A 19,025-nucleotide genomic window follows, 5' to 3' on the forward strand; every position below is an offset into this window, starting at 1 on the left:
TATCTCTTGCTGCTTGAGAGGATGTACTGGCCATGCTGTACTGTGGGGGGGATGCATTTCCTCAGTTCAAATTCACATCCAGAGCTTAGAATGCTTTTGTAATGGCAGCATGTAATCCTGCAGAATTGGGAAGAGGAGAAATTGTGGGGAAGTAGCATTGAACTTCCTTTCTGCTGAGACTGACACTGTCAGTCCATGACAAGATGCATGTGTGTCCCCTTTCTGCCTGCCCCCACTTGCTGACTGCAGTTGCATGGTTTCTAGATTGCAGTGAACTAGAATGACTTTGGCACAATCTTATCATTCCTTACAAGGATAATGCAAAACACCTCTTGCTCTAAATTGCCGTGTGTCAGCTTCATCAAGGTAATTGCATGTGCATTTATCAATGAGTAATGAAAGATATGAATCACCTCTCTTAAAGACAAGTTTAAGGGCAAGGTGGTAGTGAAACAATTTTGCTCTAATTGCTCCAGTATTTGCTTGATTATCTGACTTTAAGATAATTCTGAAATACAAATTATTAATACAAAGCATTAAAGCTGGAGGAGGAACATTGGTGATGTTGCATCTCAGTAAATGGAGTGTAGCTTCTGTAAAAGAACACCATTAAGAGGTCTGATTCAGGGGTTGCAAGTGAATATTTAAACTGCTCAGCATATTTCACTCTTAATAGGATGTGCTGATAGGTCAAAAATGAGATCAGTGGGAGGCATCCTGTGCCATTCATCAGGAATAGAAGTGTATTATACATGTTCAGTGAAGGTTCCAAGATATATTTTCATTACATATGTAGACAAAATAATACACAAATTTTAATTTATTGATAAGAAATAAACTATCATAAAATAAAAACCATGGTTTAAGTTAGAAATTCTTTTGTTTAAAACCCCAGCTGTTGGACCTTTGTGGTCATGATTTAAGTGCAGATATAAATAATTAATGTCTGTCCTTTCAGCTGTACTCGTGACTTTTTTGCTTCAGATAGTTTAACCATATGCAAGGAAACAAAAACCTAATTTTTAAAGGTGAATAAATCAGGTGTCATTTCTGTTAGGGAAAGAGTACACATACTTGTTTTCATATTTCATTAAATAAAATCCTTTTTCATTTGACAGGATTTGTTTTTAGCGACTCTGAATCAACTGCATTAGAACAATTTGAAGGTGGCCCTTGTGCAGTGATAGCACCTGTACAGGTAAGATGCCTTTACTGGTTTAAAATCAGGGAGCCCAAAATTTGTTCTTTATATATTTGGGACTAAAATAAATATGAAAAATAAATTGCAGATCTGTTGTATTTTGATTTCATAATTAAAGTATGGAGAAGGCAAAATCTCTGTAAAAAGGCGGGGATGAGCATGGGCTGATTTTGAACTATAATTTTGCAGAGGGACATTTGTTTGAGGAAATGTAGCAGGCTGATCAAAGCAGAAGTAACTTCAAAATCAGGATTGCATTGTAAAGGGCTGGAGGAAAAGATCAGATACAAATATAATCCTAATCCTGTCACATCTCTTGAATTCCCTGCCTTTAAGGGTAATGTCTGTGTCACAGTGTCTGCTTTTTTTTTTTTTGTAATTCTGTATTAGAAATATTTGAAGTAGTTGATTTTGCCATCTAACAAGGTTTGCTAAAAAAAATCTGTTAAAAAATATCTGTTATGGGAGAACAAGGTGAGCATGTCAGGAAAGCAGTGAAAGTTGAACCAGCTGTTTCTGAGGTGCTACAAATACCTGAAATGGCAAGACTCTGCTTCATGAAGTTTCTTCTTTCATTGTTCCTTCTCTGTAACTCAGAGCTTTTTCTTTAATTGTATTCCTTTAGCATTGATGGTAAAACAAAGCAGGGATATGGAGATGCACAGGATTGCTTTAACCTGATCTGGAGGTTATTATTTGCAATGGGTAAAAGAGGTGGGCTTGTTAACTACTAAAGGGATTTGTGTTAGTGACTAGAGATGTCTTGTACTACTGATCAGTTATACTGAAAAATATTTGTGCCTCCATTCCTGCAGTCCTGTGAGTCAGGAGGTAGGTGTCCGTGCCAATGAGCACTTTGTCTGTTTGAAGTGTACTTGAGGTTCAAACCCAGTGGTGTGGGATGCAGTTATGGGCCACCTTTGTAGCTGGTTTGATGGGGAAAAGTCAGTAAATAGGGCAGGCTCAGAGTCTTGTTCTGAATGGTAAGCAGCTTGAAACTCTTTTAAAAACATGCAAAAATGCTTTGGTGTTTGTGACAAAATGCAAAAGGCAATGTTGTCTTGTATTTTAATAATATCTTATTCTTTGGTAACAAAGGCCTTCCTTTTGAAGAGGCTTTTTACCAGTGAAAAGTCTACTTGGAGAGACTGTCCAGGTACTGAGACCCTTTTTTATCCCCCCTCATTATTTTTCCATTTTATTTGTTTGTAAAGCATGTATTAGTTAAAAAACTTAAAATATTTCACACTTTGTTGTTTGTTTGTGATCTTCCATATTTTGTGTATGCTACATGCTTCAGAACTCCTATTTGTGAGGTCTATGCTGGTGCTTAATATTTCTGTGTTTTAGAAATATTTAATTGAAATTTGGTATTAAGAAAGGGAATGAGTTACAAATTCTATAAAACCACATTTTTCTAAAGACAGCCTTATAATCTTTAATCCAGTGTAGTCAAAGAGCAATTAACATTAGTAATTAATGAGATAAAAGTAATAATTATTTAGGTAGCATTAATGTATAAAAAATACTAGTAGCTTATATATGGCAGTTGTTCTCAGCAATCAGACTCATGTAGGTTTCTGATCTTTCAGAAGAGGAGCAGAAGAACCTTCTCTGCCATACATTATGTGATATTTTGGAAATGGCTTGCTCTGATAATTCTGAGTCATACTGTCTGGCAACATGGATAAGAGGAAAAACAACTGAAGAAACTGCTAGTATTTCTGAAAGTCCTGCAGAATCTAGTCATCAAGAGGAGCAACCTTGTAAGATGTATTTCTATGCTAAATTACCCATCTTTTAGTGAAGTATTACATGGTTTTAAGGACCACTGCTATTTTATTAATTCACAGATGGTCGGTTTGCCTTTGTGATTCCATAAGCAAAAGACAAGATTTTTGTCTGTTGTAATTAGAGACGTTCATCCTTTTTGTTGAAAGCAATGTGGTGTCTGATCACTGCAGTTCTAACATACATGTTTCTTTAGAATTTCAGCAATTTCCATAATCTTCAATTTTATTTTGTAATTTACTGGGACCTGATACATCTTTCATTTTGAAACATCTACATGCTTCTTAACACTGGAAGAATACTTGTCACTTGTTGCTTTAGAAGAATTTTGTAGAAAATTCTCCAATGCTCTATTCTAAATTATTCTGGATCCTCTTGTTATGGAGAAGTAGCCTTTTTCCATTTGTCTGTGCAGTACCAAACAATTTAAATCACCTTCTGGTAAATTACCTAAATTTTTTTGTAGTTTGGAATTTTTCAGTTACCTGCTTTTTGAAATGTCTTCACTCCTTCATGAGTTCCTGACATCAAGGGTCCAGGAGATACCATCTGTTGCACTAAGATGAGGCATCCAGTCATATCTAACTACTGCAGAGTCAGTGACATTGAAAGTTTGTTTGTGCACATATGATCAGAGAGTTGTATTTATTAATCTTTAAACAGGAAAGATCTAATGTCTTAAAAGATAAGCTGCTTTTTCTTTGTTTTTGTTCACAATTTGTGCCTTAAGAAGTATGAAAATCCCTTCACATGAGAACATATTGCTTACAGAGGTGCTATCTTTTGAGGGAAGAAATATGTTACTCAGCAGTTTGTGGCAAAACTACCAAGTAGGAATTGTACAAATAGATTTATTGTGCACAGCTAGTTACAGCAATTTGTAGTGCTGGAGTTCCTTGTTATGAGTCATCTTCATCTGCTTCTAGCAAGTGCTCCCTGTGCTTTAGAAGGCTCAAGCAATAGTAATTAAAATGATATTTAACTAGAAAAACAGATGGTCAGTGCACAAGAGCTCCAAGGTGAGCATTTTTTAAAGTACTAAAAAATATTATACAGAAGGTTTTATCTGTAACTTTTCTGTTTTATCCTTTGCAAGATAAGGTAGTTGCGAGTCTGAAATTCTGGTTTTCTGGTTTTTGGTTTTTTTTTTTTTGTTAGCTGTCTCTGAAGCTCTTGCCAGTGATAGGAAGATTGTTTTCTACATAAAGTGAAGCAGAGACTAGTTATATGCAGGATCTTACTGTCCTGTTTTTTTATGTATTGCTTGATTCCAAAGAACTTTTAACTGTAGAAAATGTTCAACAGTGTTTTTAAACACACACTCAAGTTAATTACTCTCAACACTGACCCTTATGAACTAATCCATTCTATTACATAACTACATTTTTCATGTTTCTGTGCAAGTCTTCAAGTTCTGCCTGACTTGTCCTTAATAACATGGAATGTGCTGAAGGAAGACCAGGATACATTTCCCATGTCCAGCCTGCTTATGTCATGGACCATGTTGGTCTCTTTCATTGTTTCTATTCTAAATTCCCTGCTAGCCACTGAATGCACCTCTCCTCTGTAGAGCATTTTGCCTTCTATGTGTGATGTTGTATTCCTACCAATTTAAGATATGTTAGGTTTGAGCTTGTTCCCCTTCCTCTGTCCTGCTATTTACCTGTAAACCATCTTCTTAACCTGGTTAAGGGTGGGACAAAGATGTTGAGGAGAATTATGAGTAATGCAAAGTTGTGTAACTGCTAATGCAAAGGAAAACATTTATTTCTTGCTTGGCTGGTGTACTCAATAAAAATAGAAACTGGCATTGTCATAGTTGATTGGAGTTAAGAGATGAGTTGGGTGAGCAGGGACTATTACAGACACAGTTCCATATGGCAGGCTGTTTGAGAATTGGATATGGGGATATGTTTATAATAAAGCCATGAAATATGCTTAGACACAGCATGATAGACTATCATTTTAAAGAATTTCTAAACAATTGTATTTCTCATACATCTCATGTTCTCTTGCTGTTTGTTCTGTTTCGTTCCACTAAGCCCTGTCTTTATTTAGCATTGTTTGGGTTATGTATAGCTCTACTTCTCTTTAGAATTTCTACTTATTTCCCTTTATTTCAAATAGTAATTATCTTAGCATTTTACTCTGTTCTTTAGTAACAGAATGAAACTGCCTGTCATCCTGCTCTGTGAACAAAAGGTGGATTCGAGCACACTTACTGAATGCAATAGCATTTTTCATCTGCTTTTGTGGTGTATAGCAGTCACTTGTTGGCCATGTGTTGGCTTTAGTAGTGCAAGTTCCCAGGTTCAAAGATTGCTTTATATGAGTTAGTCCCTCTAAACTTCTGCTTACAAAAACATGTGTTCTTCAAGCAAGGTTAGTTTTCGCAGCATTTTCTGCAATTTAGATTCATTGTTTCATATTTTATAAAAATGTTTTTAAAATACATTCTTTTAAGTCCAGTTTTACTCTTGGTAATCTAAGCAATTCCTTGTAGTTATTCAAATGACACAAACTAAAATTCTTAAGACTGCTGCTGTTCTATTTCTTAAGTAGAAAATGAAAGTATTCTGTTGCTTGAGAATCAGTTGTATTTGCATGTAGGGCAAATTAAGTACATCTTTCAAAATACAATCAGAATAGGCATAAAATGCCTTTTGGGGAATTCTGGTGGGGAAAATTGATCAGTGGTACTAGCCCTAATGGCTTCACATCTTAACTGAGTTGTATGCAGCCACATTCTGTAGCTCGGTGATCAGACATTGTTTCAATACTCAGCATCAAGTGGTATCTATCAGAAAGCAGATCTGTCTGTTTTGTGTATTACTCTACTAGCAGAAAGATAAAGAAAAGTAAAGGTATAAAGCCTGTGTTGAACTTGGGAAGACACTAATGCTGTATTTTTTTATGTCCTGGATGCACACTAATTTGAAAGGCTGTTTATCCATTATTGAAAGAAAACAACAAGAACTTACTTAAAAACAGATTATGTAACACTGTTTAGAATCATTCTACTTTTTTGTTTGTAATAAATAAGCATTAAAGGGAAAAAAAGAACTAAATTTCAGTAACAGAAGTGTATATTCAAAGAAAAAAATACAGCTTACCTACACTGATAAAATGATCCAAATAATCATGCTTGCTTTTCTAGGAAATAGTACTTCTTGTTGACCTGCAAAATTATATCTATAGTATGCATATGCTTAGTGGCTTTGTCACAGCCACATTTTGTACAAAATCAACAGCTCAGTATATGACAAATATTTCCAGCATGCCAGTGGCTTTGTGCTTTTAATAAATTGATTAGTCCAAATAGAAATGTTCTCACTAATTTGTATGGTGGAATCTTAATGTTGCAGTAAATTAGTTTATACTAATCAGTTAAATTTAAAAGTCAGAAGAGGATTAAAAATATAATTAGAGCTTGAAAGTATTCTAGCTTGCTGTGTGTATCTTGTGTCATTTTTTTGCCATGTGTAGTGCTGAAAAGTGTCTCTTGTGTATAGCTGCCTTGGCTGTCGAAGAGCTTGGCTTTGAGCGATTTCATGCATTAATTCAGTAAGTAATATGTTGGAACATTTAAAATGCAATATTTTGAAGTTACACTAATACTCACAGGCCTGAAAGGGGTATGCTGAGGAGCTTTTTGTGTGTCACTCATCAGGTTAAACTTGGATTTCAAGTTTTGGTTTGGGGGGTTTTGTGTTTTTTCTTTGCATTTTATGTGGAATATTTTAAGTGGACATTTAAATGGAACATTTTAAGTGGAATATCATTTTGAGCATAAGTATTACGCTTTAAAATAAAACTGGAGCAATGTAATGTGATAAATTGGCTAGATAGTTTATGCATTTCAAGTTTATGAACATAGGGTTCTGGGGATCTAATCAAGATTACTATTTAAGTTAAAGATGATAATCCTCAATAATTATATAATGTTATCAATACTTTTTCCTGATTTGAGATGTCATAAGAAGTATTTTTTTTAAATGTTTCATACTTTAAACATAGTTCTTTTTTGGGCGTCTAAACCCAGAACTCACAGTTCTAGTGAGTTTATTTTTAAAGTAACTGCCTTTTATTTTCATAGCGAACAGTTGGGTGAATATTACACAAATCAATCCCCAAAGAGTAGATAAAGAGCAGCAGAATTCCAAAAAACACCTGAGATGGAAAATGTGGCTAATTAGAACTGAAATAACCACAGCTCATTTTACCAGTAGTAATTATAGTTTATTTTTTAAACCCATTGTCATATAAGGAAATAAGAACAAGGAAAATATAAAATTTTTATAACCTTAGCTGATCAAAACACTAATTTCTTGCCCTTCCTCCTCCTCTCCTGCTCACCCTTTCATTCTTTGGACTTATGGTACCAAATTAATTTTTTTCTGTCATTCTCCTTGGAGTCAGTGCTCTGGCATTTGCCTTTAGACATCAGGTGGATTTCAGAACTGGCTTTGCCTTGCATGAATTGTATGCCATGTGTACTCTACTGATGAAGGAAGGATGTTTAGAAATCAAGTATTAGCCAGAGTAAACCCATCTGTGGATATATTTTTGTAGATCTTTGTTTCTTTTTTAAACAAAGCTTACTAAAAGTGTGCAAGAAATCAGAAAAAAAATAATGTACTGTTTGTGTAAGCTAAGCAAAAACTATGATCTAGTTTGAATTACTCAAACTAATGTTTGTGTTCTGAAATGTAATATTTAGCTCTAACTACCCAAGGAATTGCAAGTGTGTTGTTTCACTGGGATATTGGTGAATTTCTTCCTTTCCTCAGTTTTTATTTCAGTTTTTTCCTTTTTAAACATATGATCACCTGGTGTTACCTTATCATCCAGGCAGTCACCATATTATGCAATAAGATCCCAAATGTCAGTGTACCACTGTTCAGTGTTTTGAACAATTTACTTTTTCCAGAGCTAATATCTAACAAAGTCAAATTCTTATGGGAAATGAAATAATTGCTTCAAAATCCTGGAAGATAGTCTTACCTGGTTAAGTAGAAGGATTTTTCCATTGTTTCTGGGCTGAATGTCATTCAGAACCCTACATAGTGCCAATGTTTTTTGGTGACATACAGTCTATTTGCAATTGCAGTAACATTGCTTCATAGAATTACAGTGGTGGTGCAAGCCACTCAGGCTTTTCACACATATATGTAACTTTATGGTTAATGTTTGCATATAAAAATGGCTCATTTTTGCATTTTGCTCCAGAATTATTTCTCATCTGCAGATGGCAGTTACTGTAACTCCAGAGGAGCTGCTGTGTCATTCTGTGTATAACACCAGATCTGTTCTACTTTGACATTTTCATGTTAGGTGTTAGTAATTCTTGGTAGTGCTTTGTGACACTATTCTAATGCTTCATCTCAATACATGCTTCTTTTCTGTTGTTTGTTATTGTTTTTTGTCTTTAGCAAACGAGCATTCAAAAGCTTCCCTGAACTGAAGGCTGCAGTTTGGGATCAATATTCAGCATGGACAAACAGATTTGGAGTATTGCTCTTTCTGTATTCTGTAATACTGACAAAGGTTTGTGGGTTGCTTGATGTATTTTTTGGGTGGGTGTTATTTCTTTGTTAAGAGAAAGTTTGATCATGTAACCCTTTTTCTGTAAAAGGTGAACAAGTAAACTGATGAACTAAGTCAAGTCCAGATAAATTGTTGCAGTACAGTTCCAGCCTAAAAATTTGAAAGGCTCAGTCCTTTGGGTTTTTTGGGTTTTGGTTTGTCTTTTTCTCTTTTGATCTGGGAGACTTAGACTTACACATTTTGAAAACATTCTTCCTTGCAAGATGTTTGAAAATACTTTCCTTTGAAAAGAAAGCAGCCTTTATCAGTTCATGTAAAAACACCAGCCTCCCAGTGTTTCACTGTTGCATTCTGTGTATAAATGTTGCAGTTCATTCCTTAAGACGGCAAAAATGTTTGTAATTTTTCTACAGGGTATAGAAAACATAAAAAATGAAATTGAAGATGCAACTGAGCCATTGATAGATCCTGTTTATGGTCATGGAAGGTAAGCTGCAAAAAAGTTTGCTACCACTTAAAATTATTTTTGAGCTAATTTTTTTGTCTTATGTAACTGATCATTCTTTTAGGAAATTACTGACGTTAAAAGAGAGACTCAATTGTAACTTAAAAATAACCAAAAGCAACACTGAAAAGTGTGTCTATTTCCCTGCTAACTCCTTTTAGTACATCAGTTCTGAGGAAATGCTTCTGTTCTTGTTGAATTTTCAGATGGATTATTTTCCAATTCAGGACTGCATTTCAAGTTCATATTTGAAAGAGTGGAAATGATAATTAGGGTTCCTGAATTAAAATGCATACTAGTTAATGGAAAATAGTTACAAAATGTTTGCTTGGGTAATTCAGTAATTTTTAAATTTGCTACAGATAACCACATTTTTTGAAATAAATTTCATGCCCCGTTTAATTTCTTACATCTTACATAATTTCTTTCTGTTGTGTAGCCAAAGTTTGATTAATCTGCTGTTGACTGGACATGCTGTTTCTAACGTGTGGGATGGAGACAGAGAATGTTCAGGAATGAGTAAGTTGTTTCTAGTTTATGCTTGTTATTTTTTACATAATCTGAGATGCTGACCTATAGATTGGGAATGCATTCCATTTCTGTTTTGATAGTCTCCCTGTTTACTGCCCTTTGAATTAAGTAGACTTCAAATGGAAGTAAAACGCATTTGCACAAAATTGCTGGTGTGAATACAATGAATATCAGTGAATACAGGATTGTCAGCTACAAGTTGAATGTAGATGTTACACGAATGATGGAAGGGAGTGCAGTCTCTGCAATTTGGGAAGTTTGAAGACAAAGCCACTGTTCAAAACAGCCACATCAAACTAGAGAAATGGACTGACAGTAATGTCCTGAGGTGCAGCCAAGTCCTCCTTCCAGGATGGAATAAACCTGTGGAACAGCACAGGGCAGCACTGGCTGGCAGGGAAGCAGCCTGGTAGGAAAGGACCTGAGTCCCTTGTGGGCAGCGAGCTGCACTCACTCACTGGTGTGTCCTGGCCAAGGAGGGCTGTGCAGGAGCCTGGCCAGCAGCTGAAGAGAGATGGTGGTTCTTTCTCTGGCACTTGTGGGACCACCTCTGTGGTGGGATGTCCAGTTTTGGTCTCCCCAGTGCAGGAAAAACATTGACATAGTGGAGTGATTCAGGGGAGGCTCATGATTAGAGAGCTTTTGTGGTTTTTGGGTTTCATTTTGCGAATAGAGATTATATGAAAACAGGAGCAGTTTGAGTTGTTGACATTTCCTCTTTAACTGCTGCAGAGTCCATCTCTGGTTCATAAGCATGTTACTTACAATGATTTTCCATCGTCTAAGTCAGCACAGAAAATACTTCCTTGAAATGAGGTCCAGGACAGATCCATGCAAGACCTGAATCAAAATGCCCTGGTTTGATGATGAACAAGTAATATAATCTCCCTTGAGACATCTTAGACTTGCTCTTGGCTATGATTTCATGCAGCCTATGCTTTCAGACTTACAGAATGTCATTTGGGTAGTCTAACTTTCCTCTATTTGACATAGTTATTATTTGTCCCCCCTATTTCTAATAGAAATTTGTTTCAATTAGCCTTCTGGGTTTTATCTGTATGCTTTCTTCAGTATTTTTAATTTTCCCTTTTTGACTATGATATATCTTTCTGAATTTTTAGATTATGATCAATCAATCTGAATTTTCTGGGAGCTTTCCTTTACATTAGGCTAAGTTGCTGTTCTGCAATTCAATATATTAGTTTTGAAAATTGTGAGTTCGTTCCGTCATTTGCCTTTCAGATTATCTTTTTGGTAGGCTTTTTCTTAGTTATCCAGATTGGAATTTTTTTCTTTTCTGAGAATGCTGAAGTTACTTTGGACACAGTATAAGTCAGCATTTAGGTTCTCAGTCAGTTCTGCCCCAAAAACCTAGAGTGAGAGCTCCCATAGAGTCTGTCTTTTTGTGGAGAGCAGAGGAACAGAAAATGATCTTTAGTACTTCTGAAGGATCTGGTGTTATGTGTCCTGTTAGTTTTTCTGACCAGTCCAGTAATTGGACTTTATGCTGGGAGCCCTCCATTTTCTTGAAGCTGTAGGATAATTACAGCCAGAACCTGCTTATACACAGCCTTAAGTATATAATCATATTTGTTACCAAGTGATTTGTTATAGTCTATCAAAAAGAAAGATAAAGAGCAGCTGGTACTGTTCACAGCTTCTTAGGCTAGGCTAAATTTTGGATACATTGTCACATTTCCTTTATATAGAAATGCTTTTTGTCATCTTTTCTTCTTTGAGCATTTCTCTTGGATTTTGTTTCTCTGTTTCTCTTTAAAACCTTCAGCTTCTTTCATGTTGACGCTTATGAGCTTTTCATGTAGAAGGGTTGAAGGTATCAAAATAACAACGACTGAATACTGTTTTAATCAGAAGTTATCTGAAGTCACTTTACCTCTTTTTCAACTATTTAGATAAGCAGTTTTTAATTAATAAATAATTAAAAGTATTTAGAAGCCATTGTAAAGGTACTGCCAGTAATTTTAGCAGTGACAAAAGAACAGACTGAGTTGCAAACTTGAGGAATTACCATCTCTTTGCAGATTATACTCGGAGCACTAGCTCTCACAGTATTGCATATTGTCCAAACAGGGTAGGAGTTATGAACTGGAATTGTTCTTGGCCACTGGTGGTAAAAATGCCAGTGATATCTCTTCTTTGACTATCTACATGTTCTCCTTTAAACCTTCATTCTTTTTCTGATCTCTTCTCTTGCCACAGCTATCCACGGTGGGAAGATAGGGGGAGGTAGTTGGTATTTTTTACTGCTTTTTTAGGGCTGTTGTTCCTCCATGCACTGTAGCAGTTCCCTATGGATGCAGCCAGGGCTGGAGCTGCTTTTCCCGGGAGGTGCCAGGGGTTTGTGGGGTTGGTGTGGCCGCTGGGTGGCGCTGTGCTGATGCGGATGGAAACAAATGGGTTCGGAAATTTGCGTCCTTTGCAAGTGCTTTTCCAAGCGAGACAAACTAACCTTGTGACAAGAGGCATAAATATTCATTTTCTTAGTTGATCCTTGGTGTTATCAGATGTCTTCCAGTCATTTTCTCTCTTTGTGGGGTGAGGATATTCACAGAATGAACACTGATTTAGTGCAGCTAGTCTCCTTTTGTTTCTTTGTAAATCACCTGAGAGTAGGTTTTGCTTTTGTGTCTCTCCTGTCTGTTGGCTCATTTTGAAGGAGGCAGAGGTAGGTCAGTGACTACAAGCTGAAGGTAACCTAGGAGCTTCCTACACAGATACAGTCTGTGGAGCTTGACTACTAACAACTCAGAATATTCACACTGTGTGGCTACTGTTGTAGCCAGAATCACAGCACTCTCTAGTTATCAGTGAGAGTTCTCATCTAGTTATCTTTCAGGGGAACAAACTACTTAAGCATAGAATTATTTTCGATGAATTTTCTGAATAGTAAATATTATTTACATGTGACTTAGTTGTTCTGTGCCCAGGTATTGGCACTTGCATCTGAAGCCCCTGTTTAGCAGACTGGACTTCTCATTGATTTTTGTTACTGGTTTTTAAGAAATATATGTGATGCATAAAGTTACTTCTCTAATGTACTGATGCTTACTTCTGCCACTCATTTCCTTCACTGCATGTATAAATGTGCTATTTCTGTATTTTAGCTGTTCCCTGGTTTGCAGGATTCTTCACTAGTTTTTTTAATTGGGCTATAGCTCTCTTTCCCCCAGCTTGAAGAAAGGATGAATTGTCTCAGCATATGGCAATTTATAGCCACTCAGCTATTTGCCAGGAGATAATGAGGTTTTGCAAAGGATAATCTATGCACCCTGAATATTTTAATTCCAAGCAAGTTTGAAGGTAATCTGTAAAAGCACAGCTTTCAGATCAAAGAATTCTACACTGCAAAGATCATTTTAATACGTATAGCTCACACTCTAAGGAAGGAGTTGTACTTCCAGACCAAAGGTAGTGAATAAGACTGTAAGTTTTTTGGGTTTTGATTTTCAGAGTTGTATATATGGGGACTTCTGCTTAACAGTAGAGGGAAAAATGAAACCATTACTATAACAACTATTCTGCACTGTTGCAAAATACAGAGGTAAACTTGAAGTTGATGAAGGGAATATAATATAGCAAGCCTGGTGCTGCAGAGTTCACTTCTGCAAATCCAGAAATCTTTTACATTCAGAATGGCTTCTTTCACTTGCTATGGTCCTCATGCTTTAGCCCATTGGTACAGATGTCAGTTTTATGCTGTTGTACACAGATGACTTGTTTCATTCCTCAAGAGTTCTATTATCATTATACTGCAAGGATTCCATATCACCAGAGTTTTGTACTGCCTTGATGTTTCTCATAGGCAGCTCCTCTAAGCACTGACTGTTCTGGTCCTTGCAGTAGTCCTCTGACTCCTGATCCCACCAATCCACTCTCTTGTAACAATGTTCTTTACAGGTGTGGCCTGTTAACATTAGACCTGTTCCTAATCTTTAGTTATTGGTTCAGCTGCAGCTCTTTGGGGGATAAGATTACATTCTATACCACCTTCATACTGTATCCCCCTACAATGACTGCTGTTAAAAATTATAGTTGAGGCTTAGTGTTTTAGAGGGAACTTTCAAATATGGAAATCAATGTTCAACAAAATAAAGGAAATCCAGATATTCTTAAATTGATCATCGTGTATGCTTCCAGTATGTGCTGCTCTTTTTAGTGTTTGGGCATCCAGCAGAGCTGCTGTAAGCAGACAGTACTTGGAGCTCCTTGGAGCTTCTTCCAAATCTGTATAATTAGGTTTGAAGCTTGAATTTTGAAGTACTTTCTCTTTATTTATATTAGAGGACCTCAAGTAAGGCTCTGTAAGTGCTCTTCCAATCAGTAGTACATAAATATTTCAGCTATTTCTGGCAGCTGTTTGTGTTTGAGAGCTTTAAATGGAAGTCAGTATTGAAAATCAAATTAGTTTTTCTACTTAAAAAGTTGTTATTTCAAAAATTGTGGTTTATTATTCAAAATGTGAAATGCTTAAGATAAATATGACCAAGGAACTTTAAGAAAAAAGAGGGAGAGAGGAAAAGGCATTCATTTATGCATGTATATGGGATTTTCTTTTCTTGAAAATAGCTATTCTTCTTAGATTTTTTTAAGAGTAATTGTGATGTAAATTGTAAATAATCCCCTCCTACAAAGTCCAACAGGTTTTTAAAAGAGACTATCAACAGGAACCTCTTAAAACCTTGAGTCTGGGTCTTATTTTATAGAGAGATCTTATTTATAGAGATCTTGTTTTGTAGAGAGACAAATTACCATTTTTGACTATATTTTGATGATTTGCTATTGTTTCTAAATTGTTATTATTTGACCAATTTTGAAAGTGAGAAAAAATGGCTTAAAACAGAATTTGCAGATTTTTCTTGAATAGATTTTGTGTTTTCTTTTGAACAGAACTTCTTGGCATACACAAACAGGCAACAGTAGGCTTTTTGACGTTGATGGAATCACTGAGATATTGTAAGGTAAGCTGTTTTCCACATAACTTAATTTTTCTTTCGTTAAGGTGTAGTGGGCTTTTTTAACAGTATTACTGGAAGCTTTACTGTGTACTATTAGAAATCTTAAAGAACTTTTAAATAATGTTGAAATTCATATATTGAGACATATATGAGACATATATTAAGACAAGTATATGATAAAATGCTTTCTTTATAGTCTGTCTTAAATTCCTTTAGCTTAATGCAGAGTTAAAGAAAATAATGTAGCTGGCAGAATGTTGGTGTATTGACTGCAACTGGCTGTCCTTCAATTTATTTAATAAATGTCAATTCTAAATTAATTAATCCAAAGCCAGTTAATAAATCAAGTGGACTTCTACCTTTCATTAGTATCTGATTATAGTATTGTGTCTGCAAGCTAAACACATCATTTTATTAAACATTTTATATCAGTGGAGTCCTAACCATTCTGAAAACTAACTTAATTTTCATTAATTTGGTCACTAATTAGATGACATTTCTGGGTTTGCTTTGTATTTCTGATTTTGCTGTACCTTTTTAGGTTGGCTCCTATTTGAAATCTCCAAAATTTCCCATTTGGATACTTGGCAGTGAAACACACCTCACAGTCTTCTTTGCCAAGGTATGTTAGATGTGGTTTTGGTAACCTCAGGCAGATAAACACCACATAAATTCGAAGTACAGATCTTGCTACAAGGTGACTTTTATGTGGCTTTGATGTAAAAACATAGTCACTAAAAGTGTTAATTAAGCCTTTGCTTGGAGGCAGAGTTGTTCCCATACTTAAGCAATATTTCATAACTTGCAGTGTGAAGTCTTCTGGTTTTAGCTTAATTTATTGGGCTGGGGGTAGTTTATGCTTTGGAACACCATGCTTGGGATAAGTACTGTCTTAAATTTCTATAGTGTAAGAGAGATTTATGTGGATTTATGTAAGAGAAATTTATTTTTCATCTCCCTGACAGTATTTCACAATTTTTAATCTGTAGTTGGTTGTTCTAGATTTAAAATAGATATTGGGACTGTTACAATAATTCTTTATATATATTCTGTTAGATACCTACTGTAGGCTGTAAAACATAAAATGCTTTCAGGAGGACTCTCAGTTTAGAATCTTAGACCAGATTTTCCAAAGAGACAGTTTCTGTTTCTTTAGTTGAAGATTTGTAAGTTGCTTACCTTAAATTTTATTTTTATAGAACACCTGTTTCTGATTTAAAATTTTATTGAAATTTTGAATGGTACCTACTAGTGTATTTATTGGTACTTATTAAAAGTTAACTTCCCTATACCTAATATCTTAAAAAGTTAATTAAAACTTTAACTATAAATCTTGAAAATAAATACCGGAACATACAACAAAGATGAAACTGTAAATTCTCAAACAGTTGAATTTCCTTAAGTAAAACTTTTGCCTAATCTTTAGGAAGACAACACAAATGCCTAGATTTTTCTTACTAAGAAACAAACCTCCACAATATATTGAAAGTTTGTGAAGTAGTATTTTTTAATCTTTAAAGTTAAAATTTAAAAAATCCTTGAAATTAATTAGCCAGTTTTACACATTGAAATATTTTATTTGCACACTTTTAATTCTGGATGTCAGATAAATATTCTTTCTTCCTTACTCCATGGAAAAGTCCTTCTTCACCTTTGGATATTTGTTTTCTGCTTTACTCTCCCCAGTTTTTCCTAGTAAAGCTTTTTTACTTCAATTTTGAAATTTTATCCCCAGTTTTTCTGAATGATATCATCAAAGTCAGTACCATGTAGACAGCAGTGTGATGCAAATAGGTATAATTGCTCTGCTGATGCCAGTCCAGTGTTCCTGTCACAATTATCACAGCTAATGCTCAGTGTCTACAGAGGCCATTTCCTGACAAAAATCCACTTCTAATGCTCTTTCTTTTAGGATGCTGAAGGGTTTCCTGGGTTTAGACTAACTGGGTGTCAATATCTGGTGTCTCCAATTGGTTCTCCTTTCTTCACTGAACTCCACTTAGGCTGTGTAGAACTTCAGCTTGTGATTATTAAAAAACAGAATAAAGAATTGCCATGGTCTTGGCAAAGAATTTCTTAGGTTTTTTATTTTGTTATTATTAGGCAAAGCATGAACTGAAGGTGTGTAAAAGCTCTTAGTTTTTGAATTTGAGTGTCTAACCTCACCCTTTGTAAAGTAGCAGTTGTTGAGCTTTTCAGGTGGAGCAGAGATGTCAGCTACAATGGAAATACAAATTGTGTTGACAGTCAGTTACTGCATCAATTGAAGCTACATGTCAAAAACTGCAGGAAGAAACTTGAATTTGTTGCCGAGGGTTAATCAGCACGCTGTTAAAGTAGCACGTGTAGTTGTGTAAATGTGTTTGATACCGAGGATGTAGCTTCTAGTTGGTGGTGAGTTTGATTACATGAGAAAGAAATGTTCAGAATGGAAAGCAAAAAATGAACTGTGGAGGCAAAACCAGTGCAGATTAAATTTAAAAAAAAAACAACCGAGTTTTCATTCTTTCAAGCTGCATATATTTTACAGGAGCATAAGGCCTTATTTTTGAATACAATAATGTTAGGCAATTATTAATTATTCTTTAAAGCAGAGCAGCAGTCAGTTTTGTCATTAGCTGAGTAATTTGGTCTAGAAATCTAGAAACAGCAATCTTCCTAGGCTACTGTTGCTATAGACAACTAGCATGGGAAAATTAGGGAGCAGAACAGAATCTTCATTTCCTTCAGCATGGAGGTTTAACAAGCAAAAGGTTTTACTCAAATTCTGCATATTGCTCTACTTAAAGAAAGAAAGCTGGCTGCTTTTCTTTAGTATTTAGATGTTGGACTCAGATTTTTACATTAGATAAGTGAGAAGCATTTTTGTCCTATCAGTGGAATGAACAATAAACCACCACACTCTTCTATCTCAGAACATTTTGATTTAAATTTTGTAGACTTCTATTGTTGTCTGCCAGAATACATTTGCACTACTCTAAATGTGGACCATTCTTTTAGCTGTGACTGTAGAAATGTTTTATTTTGTAAAATAAATGATTCTGTTCTTTGCTGCCATTCTAAAGCTCTGTATATTTTCAATGTATTTTAATGTGCAAAATGCAGCACAGTATCTTTGGCTGAAGGTCACATTTATAGCTTAAAGTGAAAATTAATTTACCAAAGTATGTAGTTTGGCTTAAGCTCTCTTGTAACTGCTGCTGCATGAAATAGCTGTAAACAGAGACAGTTGAGTCAATTCCTAGTTTTAAGACAAGTCTACAGTGGGTCAGCAGTTTGTCCTGTTACTAGAAGAGTAAGTTTTCTTCTACCTGCATGGTCTTCATCTCCACATCTTGACTGTCATACCATTTCTGTACATACTCAGTGAGTTACTATCCTTGTTTTAGTACAGAGATTTGGAGATAGAGAGAAATAACAAATAATTTCTTTATTGTTTTGATTGAAGCACATTTTATTAAAGACAGTATCAGTAGTTTTGTTGTCTGGGACATAACCAACCTGTCATCGGCCGAATAATTATTTGTACTTAGATCTTTTGGAAAGAAAACAGAATCTGGACATATGTGAAATGGAACCTCACATCTTTATTTCTAGGGTAGACTGTCGTGAAAAATACTACAGCTTATTCTGCAGATGGGTAAATGTTGAAGTCAGGAAGCACATGCAAACATCTATGTTATCTAAATAGTTCTTCAAAACTCTGATGGTTGTGTGTGTCATAATAGAGTTGGAAAAACTTTGTGAATCATTGCAGGGGGTTCCCTAGCAAAAACCATAAGTAGTACCATCATATTATTTTTCTTCCCAACTGTTGTGTGATAAAGTCAGAAAGCTGCTTAATGCTCAGCTGTCCAGATTTAACGTTTTCTGAAAAAATAACTGTGGCTATTACTCCTAGTGGTCATGGGCTGTGCATTTGCAGCAAGGTAGGTTATCTAAAGGCTACTAAATCCAAGCAGACATCATTTCTGCCTCTCTCTGCCCACTCTTCCTTTCAGTAAATAGAAAAACTTTCAAATGGCTTCAGTCCAACAAAAGCAAACAAGGAATATTTCATCTGACACAATGAACTTCCCTGCATGCTCTGTCAGACAGTGTGAAGGCAAATATGTGATATTGTAAATGTTCTCTAAAAATCTGCTTTATTACTACAGTATTTTTGTGTTGTTTTTTCTCTTTCATTGTAGGGATAAGAGAGTAGGAAGTGGGGCAGCTCTAAATAAGGCTGTGATGTTCTGGATGAAATGCTGTACAGGCATTTTTTAATAATTTTTATGATACTCATAGGAAGTTATGACAAGCTGAGACTACTCAGAACTTCTAGGAATGCCAAAATGTGGTCAGACACTGTATAAAAGAGTACCAACAAGTTGAAATGTTATGCATAATATAACAAGGAAATGTTCCAGTGCAAACAATAGGAAGAACAGCAGGAGGTTAATAGGTGCTTTCTAAATTGTGTTGTGACATG

General features: G+C 35.4%; 1 protein-coding gene across 1 annotated transcript in view; it reads left to right on the forward strand.

The window, feature by feature from the left end:
• The window catches only part of MINDY3 (MINDY lysine 48 deubiquitinase 3), a 46,121-nt gene that overhangs the window by 5,623 nt on the left and 21,473 nt on the right, over positions 1 to 19,025 (forward strand). Inside the window, exons 2-10 of the mRNA XM_064704214.1 lie at positions 1,119 to 1,198; positions 2,300 to 2,357; positions 2,794 to 2,967; positions 6,505 to 6,556; positions 8,425 to 8,539; positions 8,953 to 9,026; positions 9,484 to 9,563; positions 14,484 to 14,554; positions 15,093 to 15,173. Of these exons, the coding sequence (XP_064560284.1) occupies positions 1,119 to 1,198; positions 2,300 to 2,357; positions 2,794 to 2,967; positions 6,505 to 6,556; positions 8,425 to 8,539; positions 8,953 to 9,026; positions 9,484 to 9,563; positions 14,484 to 14,554; positions 15,093 to 15,173 (785 nt within the window). The remainder of the gene's footprint in view (positions 1 to 1,118; positions 1,199 to 2,299; positions 2,358 to 2,793; positions 2,968 to 6,504; positions 6,557 to 8,424; positions 8,540 to 8,952; positions 9,027 to 9,483; positions 9,564 to 14,483; positions 14,555 to 15,092; positions 15,174 to 19,025) is intronic.

This window comes from Zonotrichia leucophrys, chromosome 2 (assembly GCF_028769735.1).
Source record: "Zonotrichia leucophrys gambelii isolate GWCS_2022_RI chromosome 2, RI_Zleu_2.0, whole genome shotgun sequence".
In the NCBI taxonomy this organism is placed as follows: Eukaryota; Metazoa; Chordata; class Aves; order Passeriformes; family Passerellidae; genus Zonotrichia; species Zonotrichia leucophrys.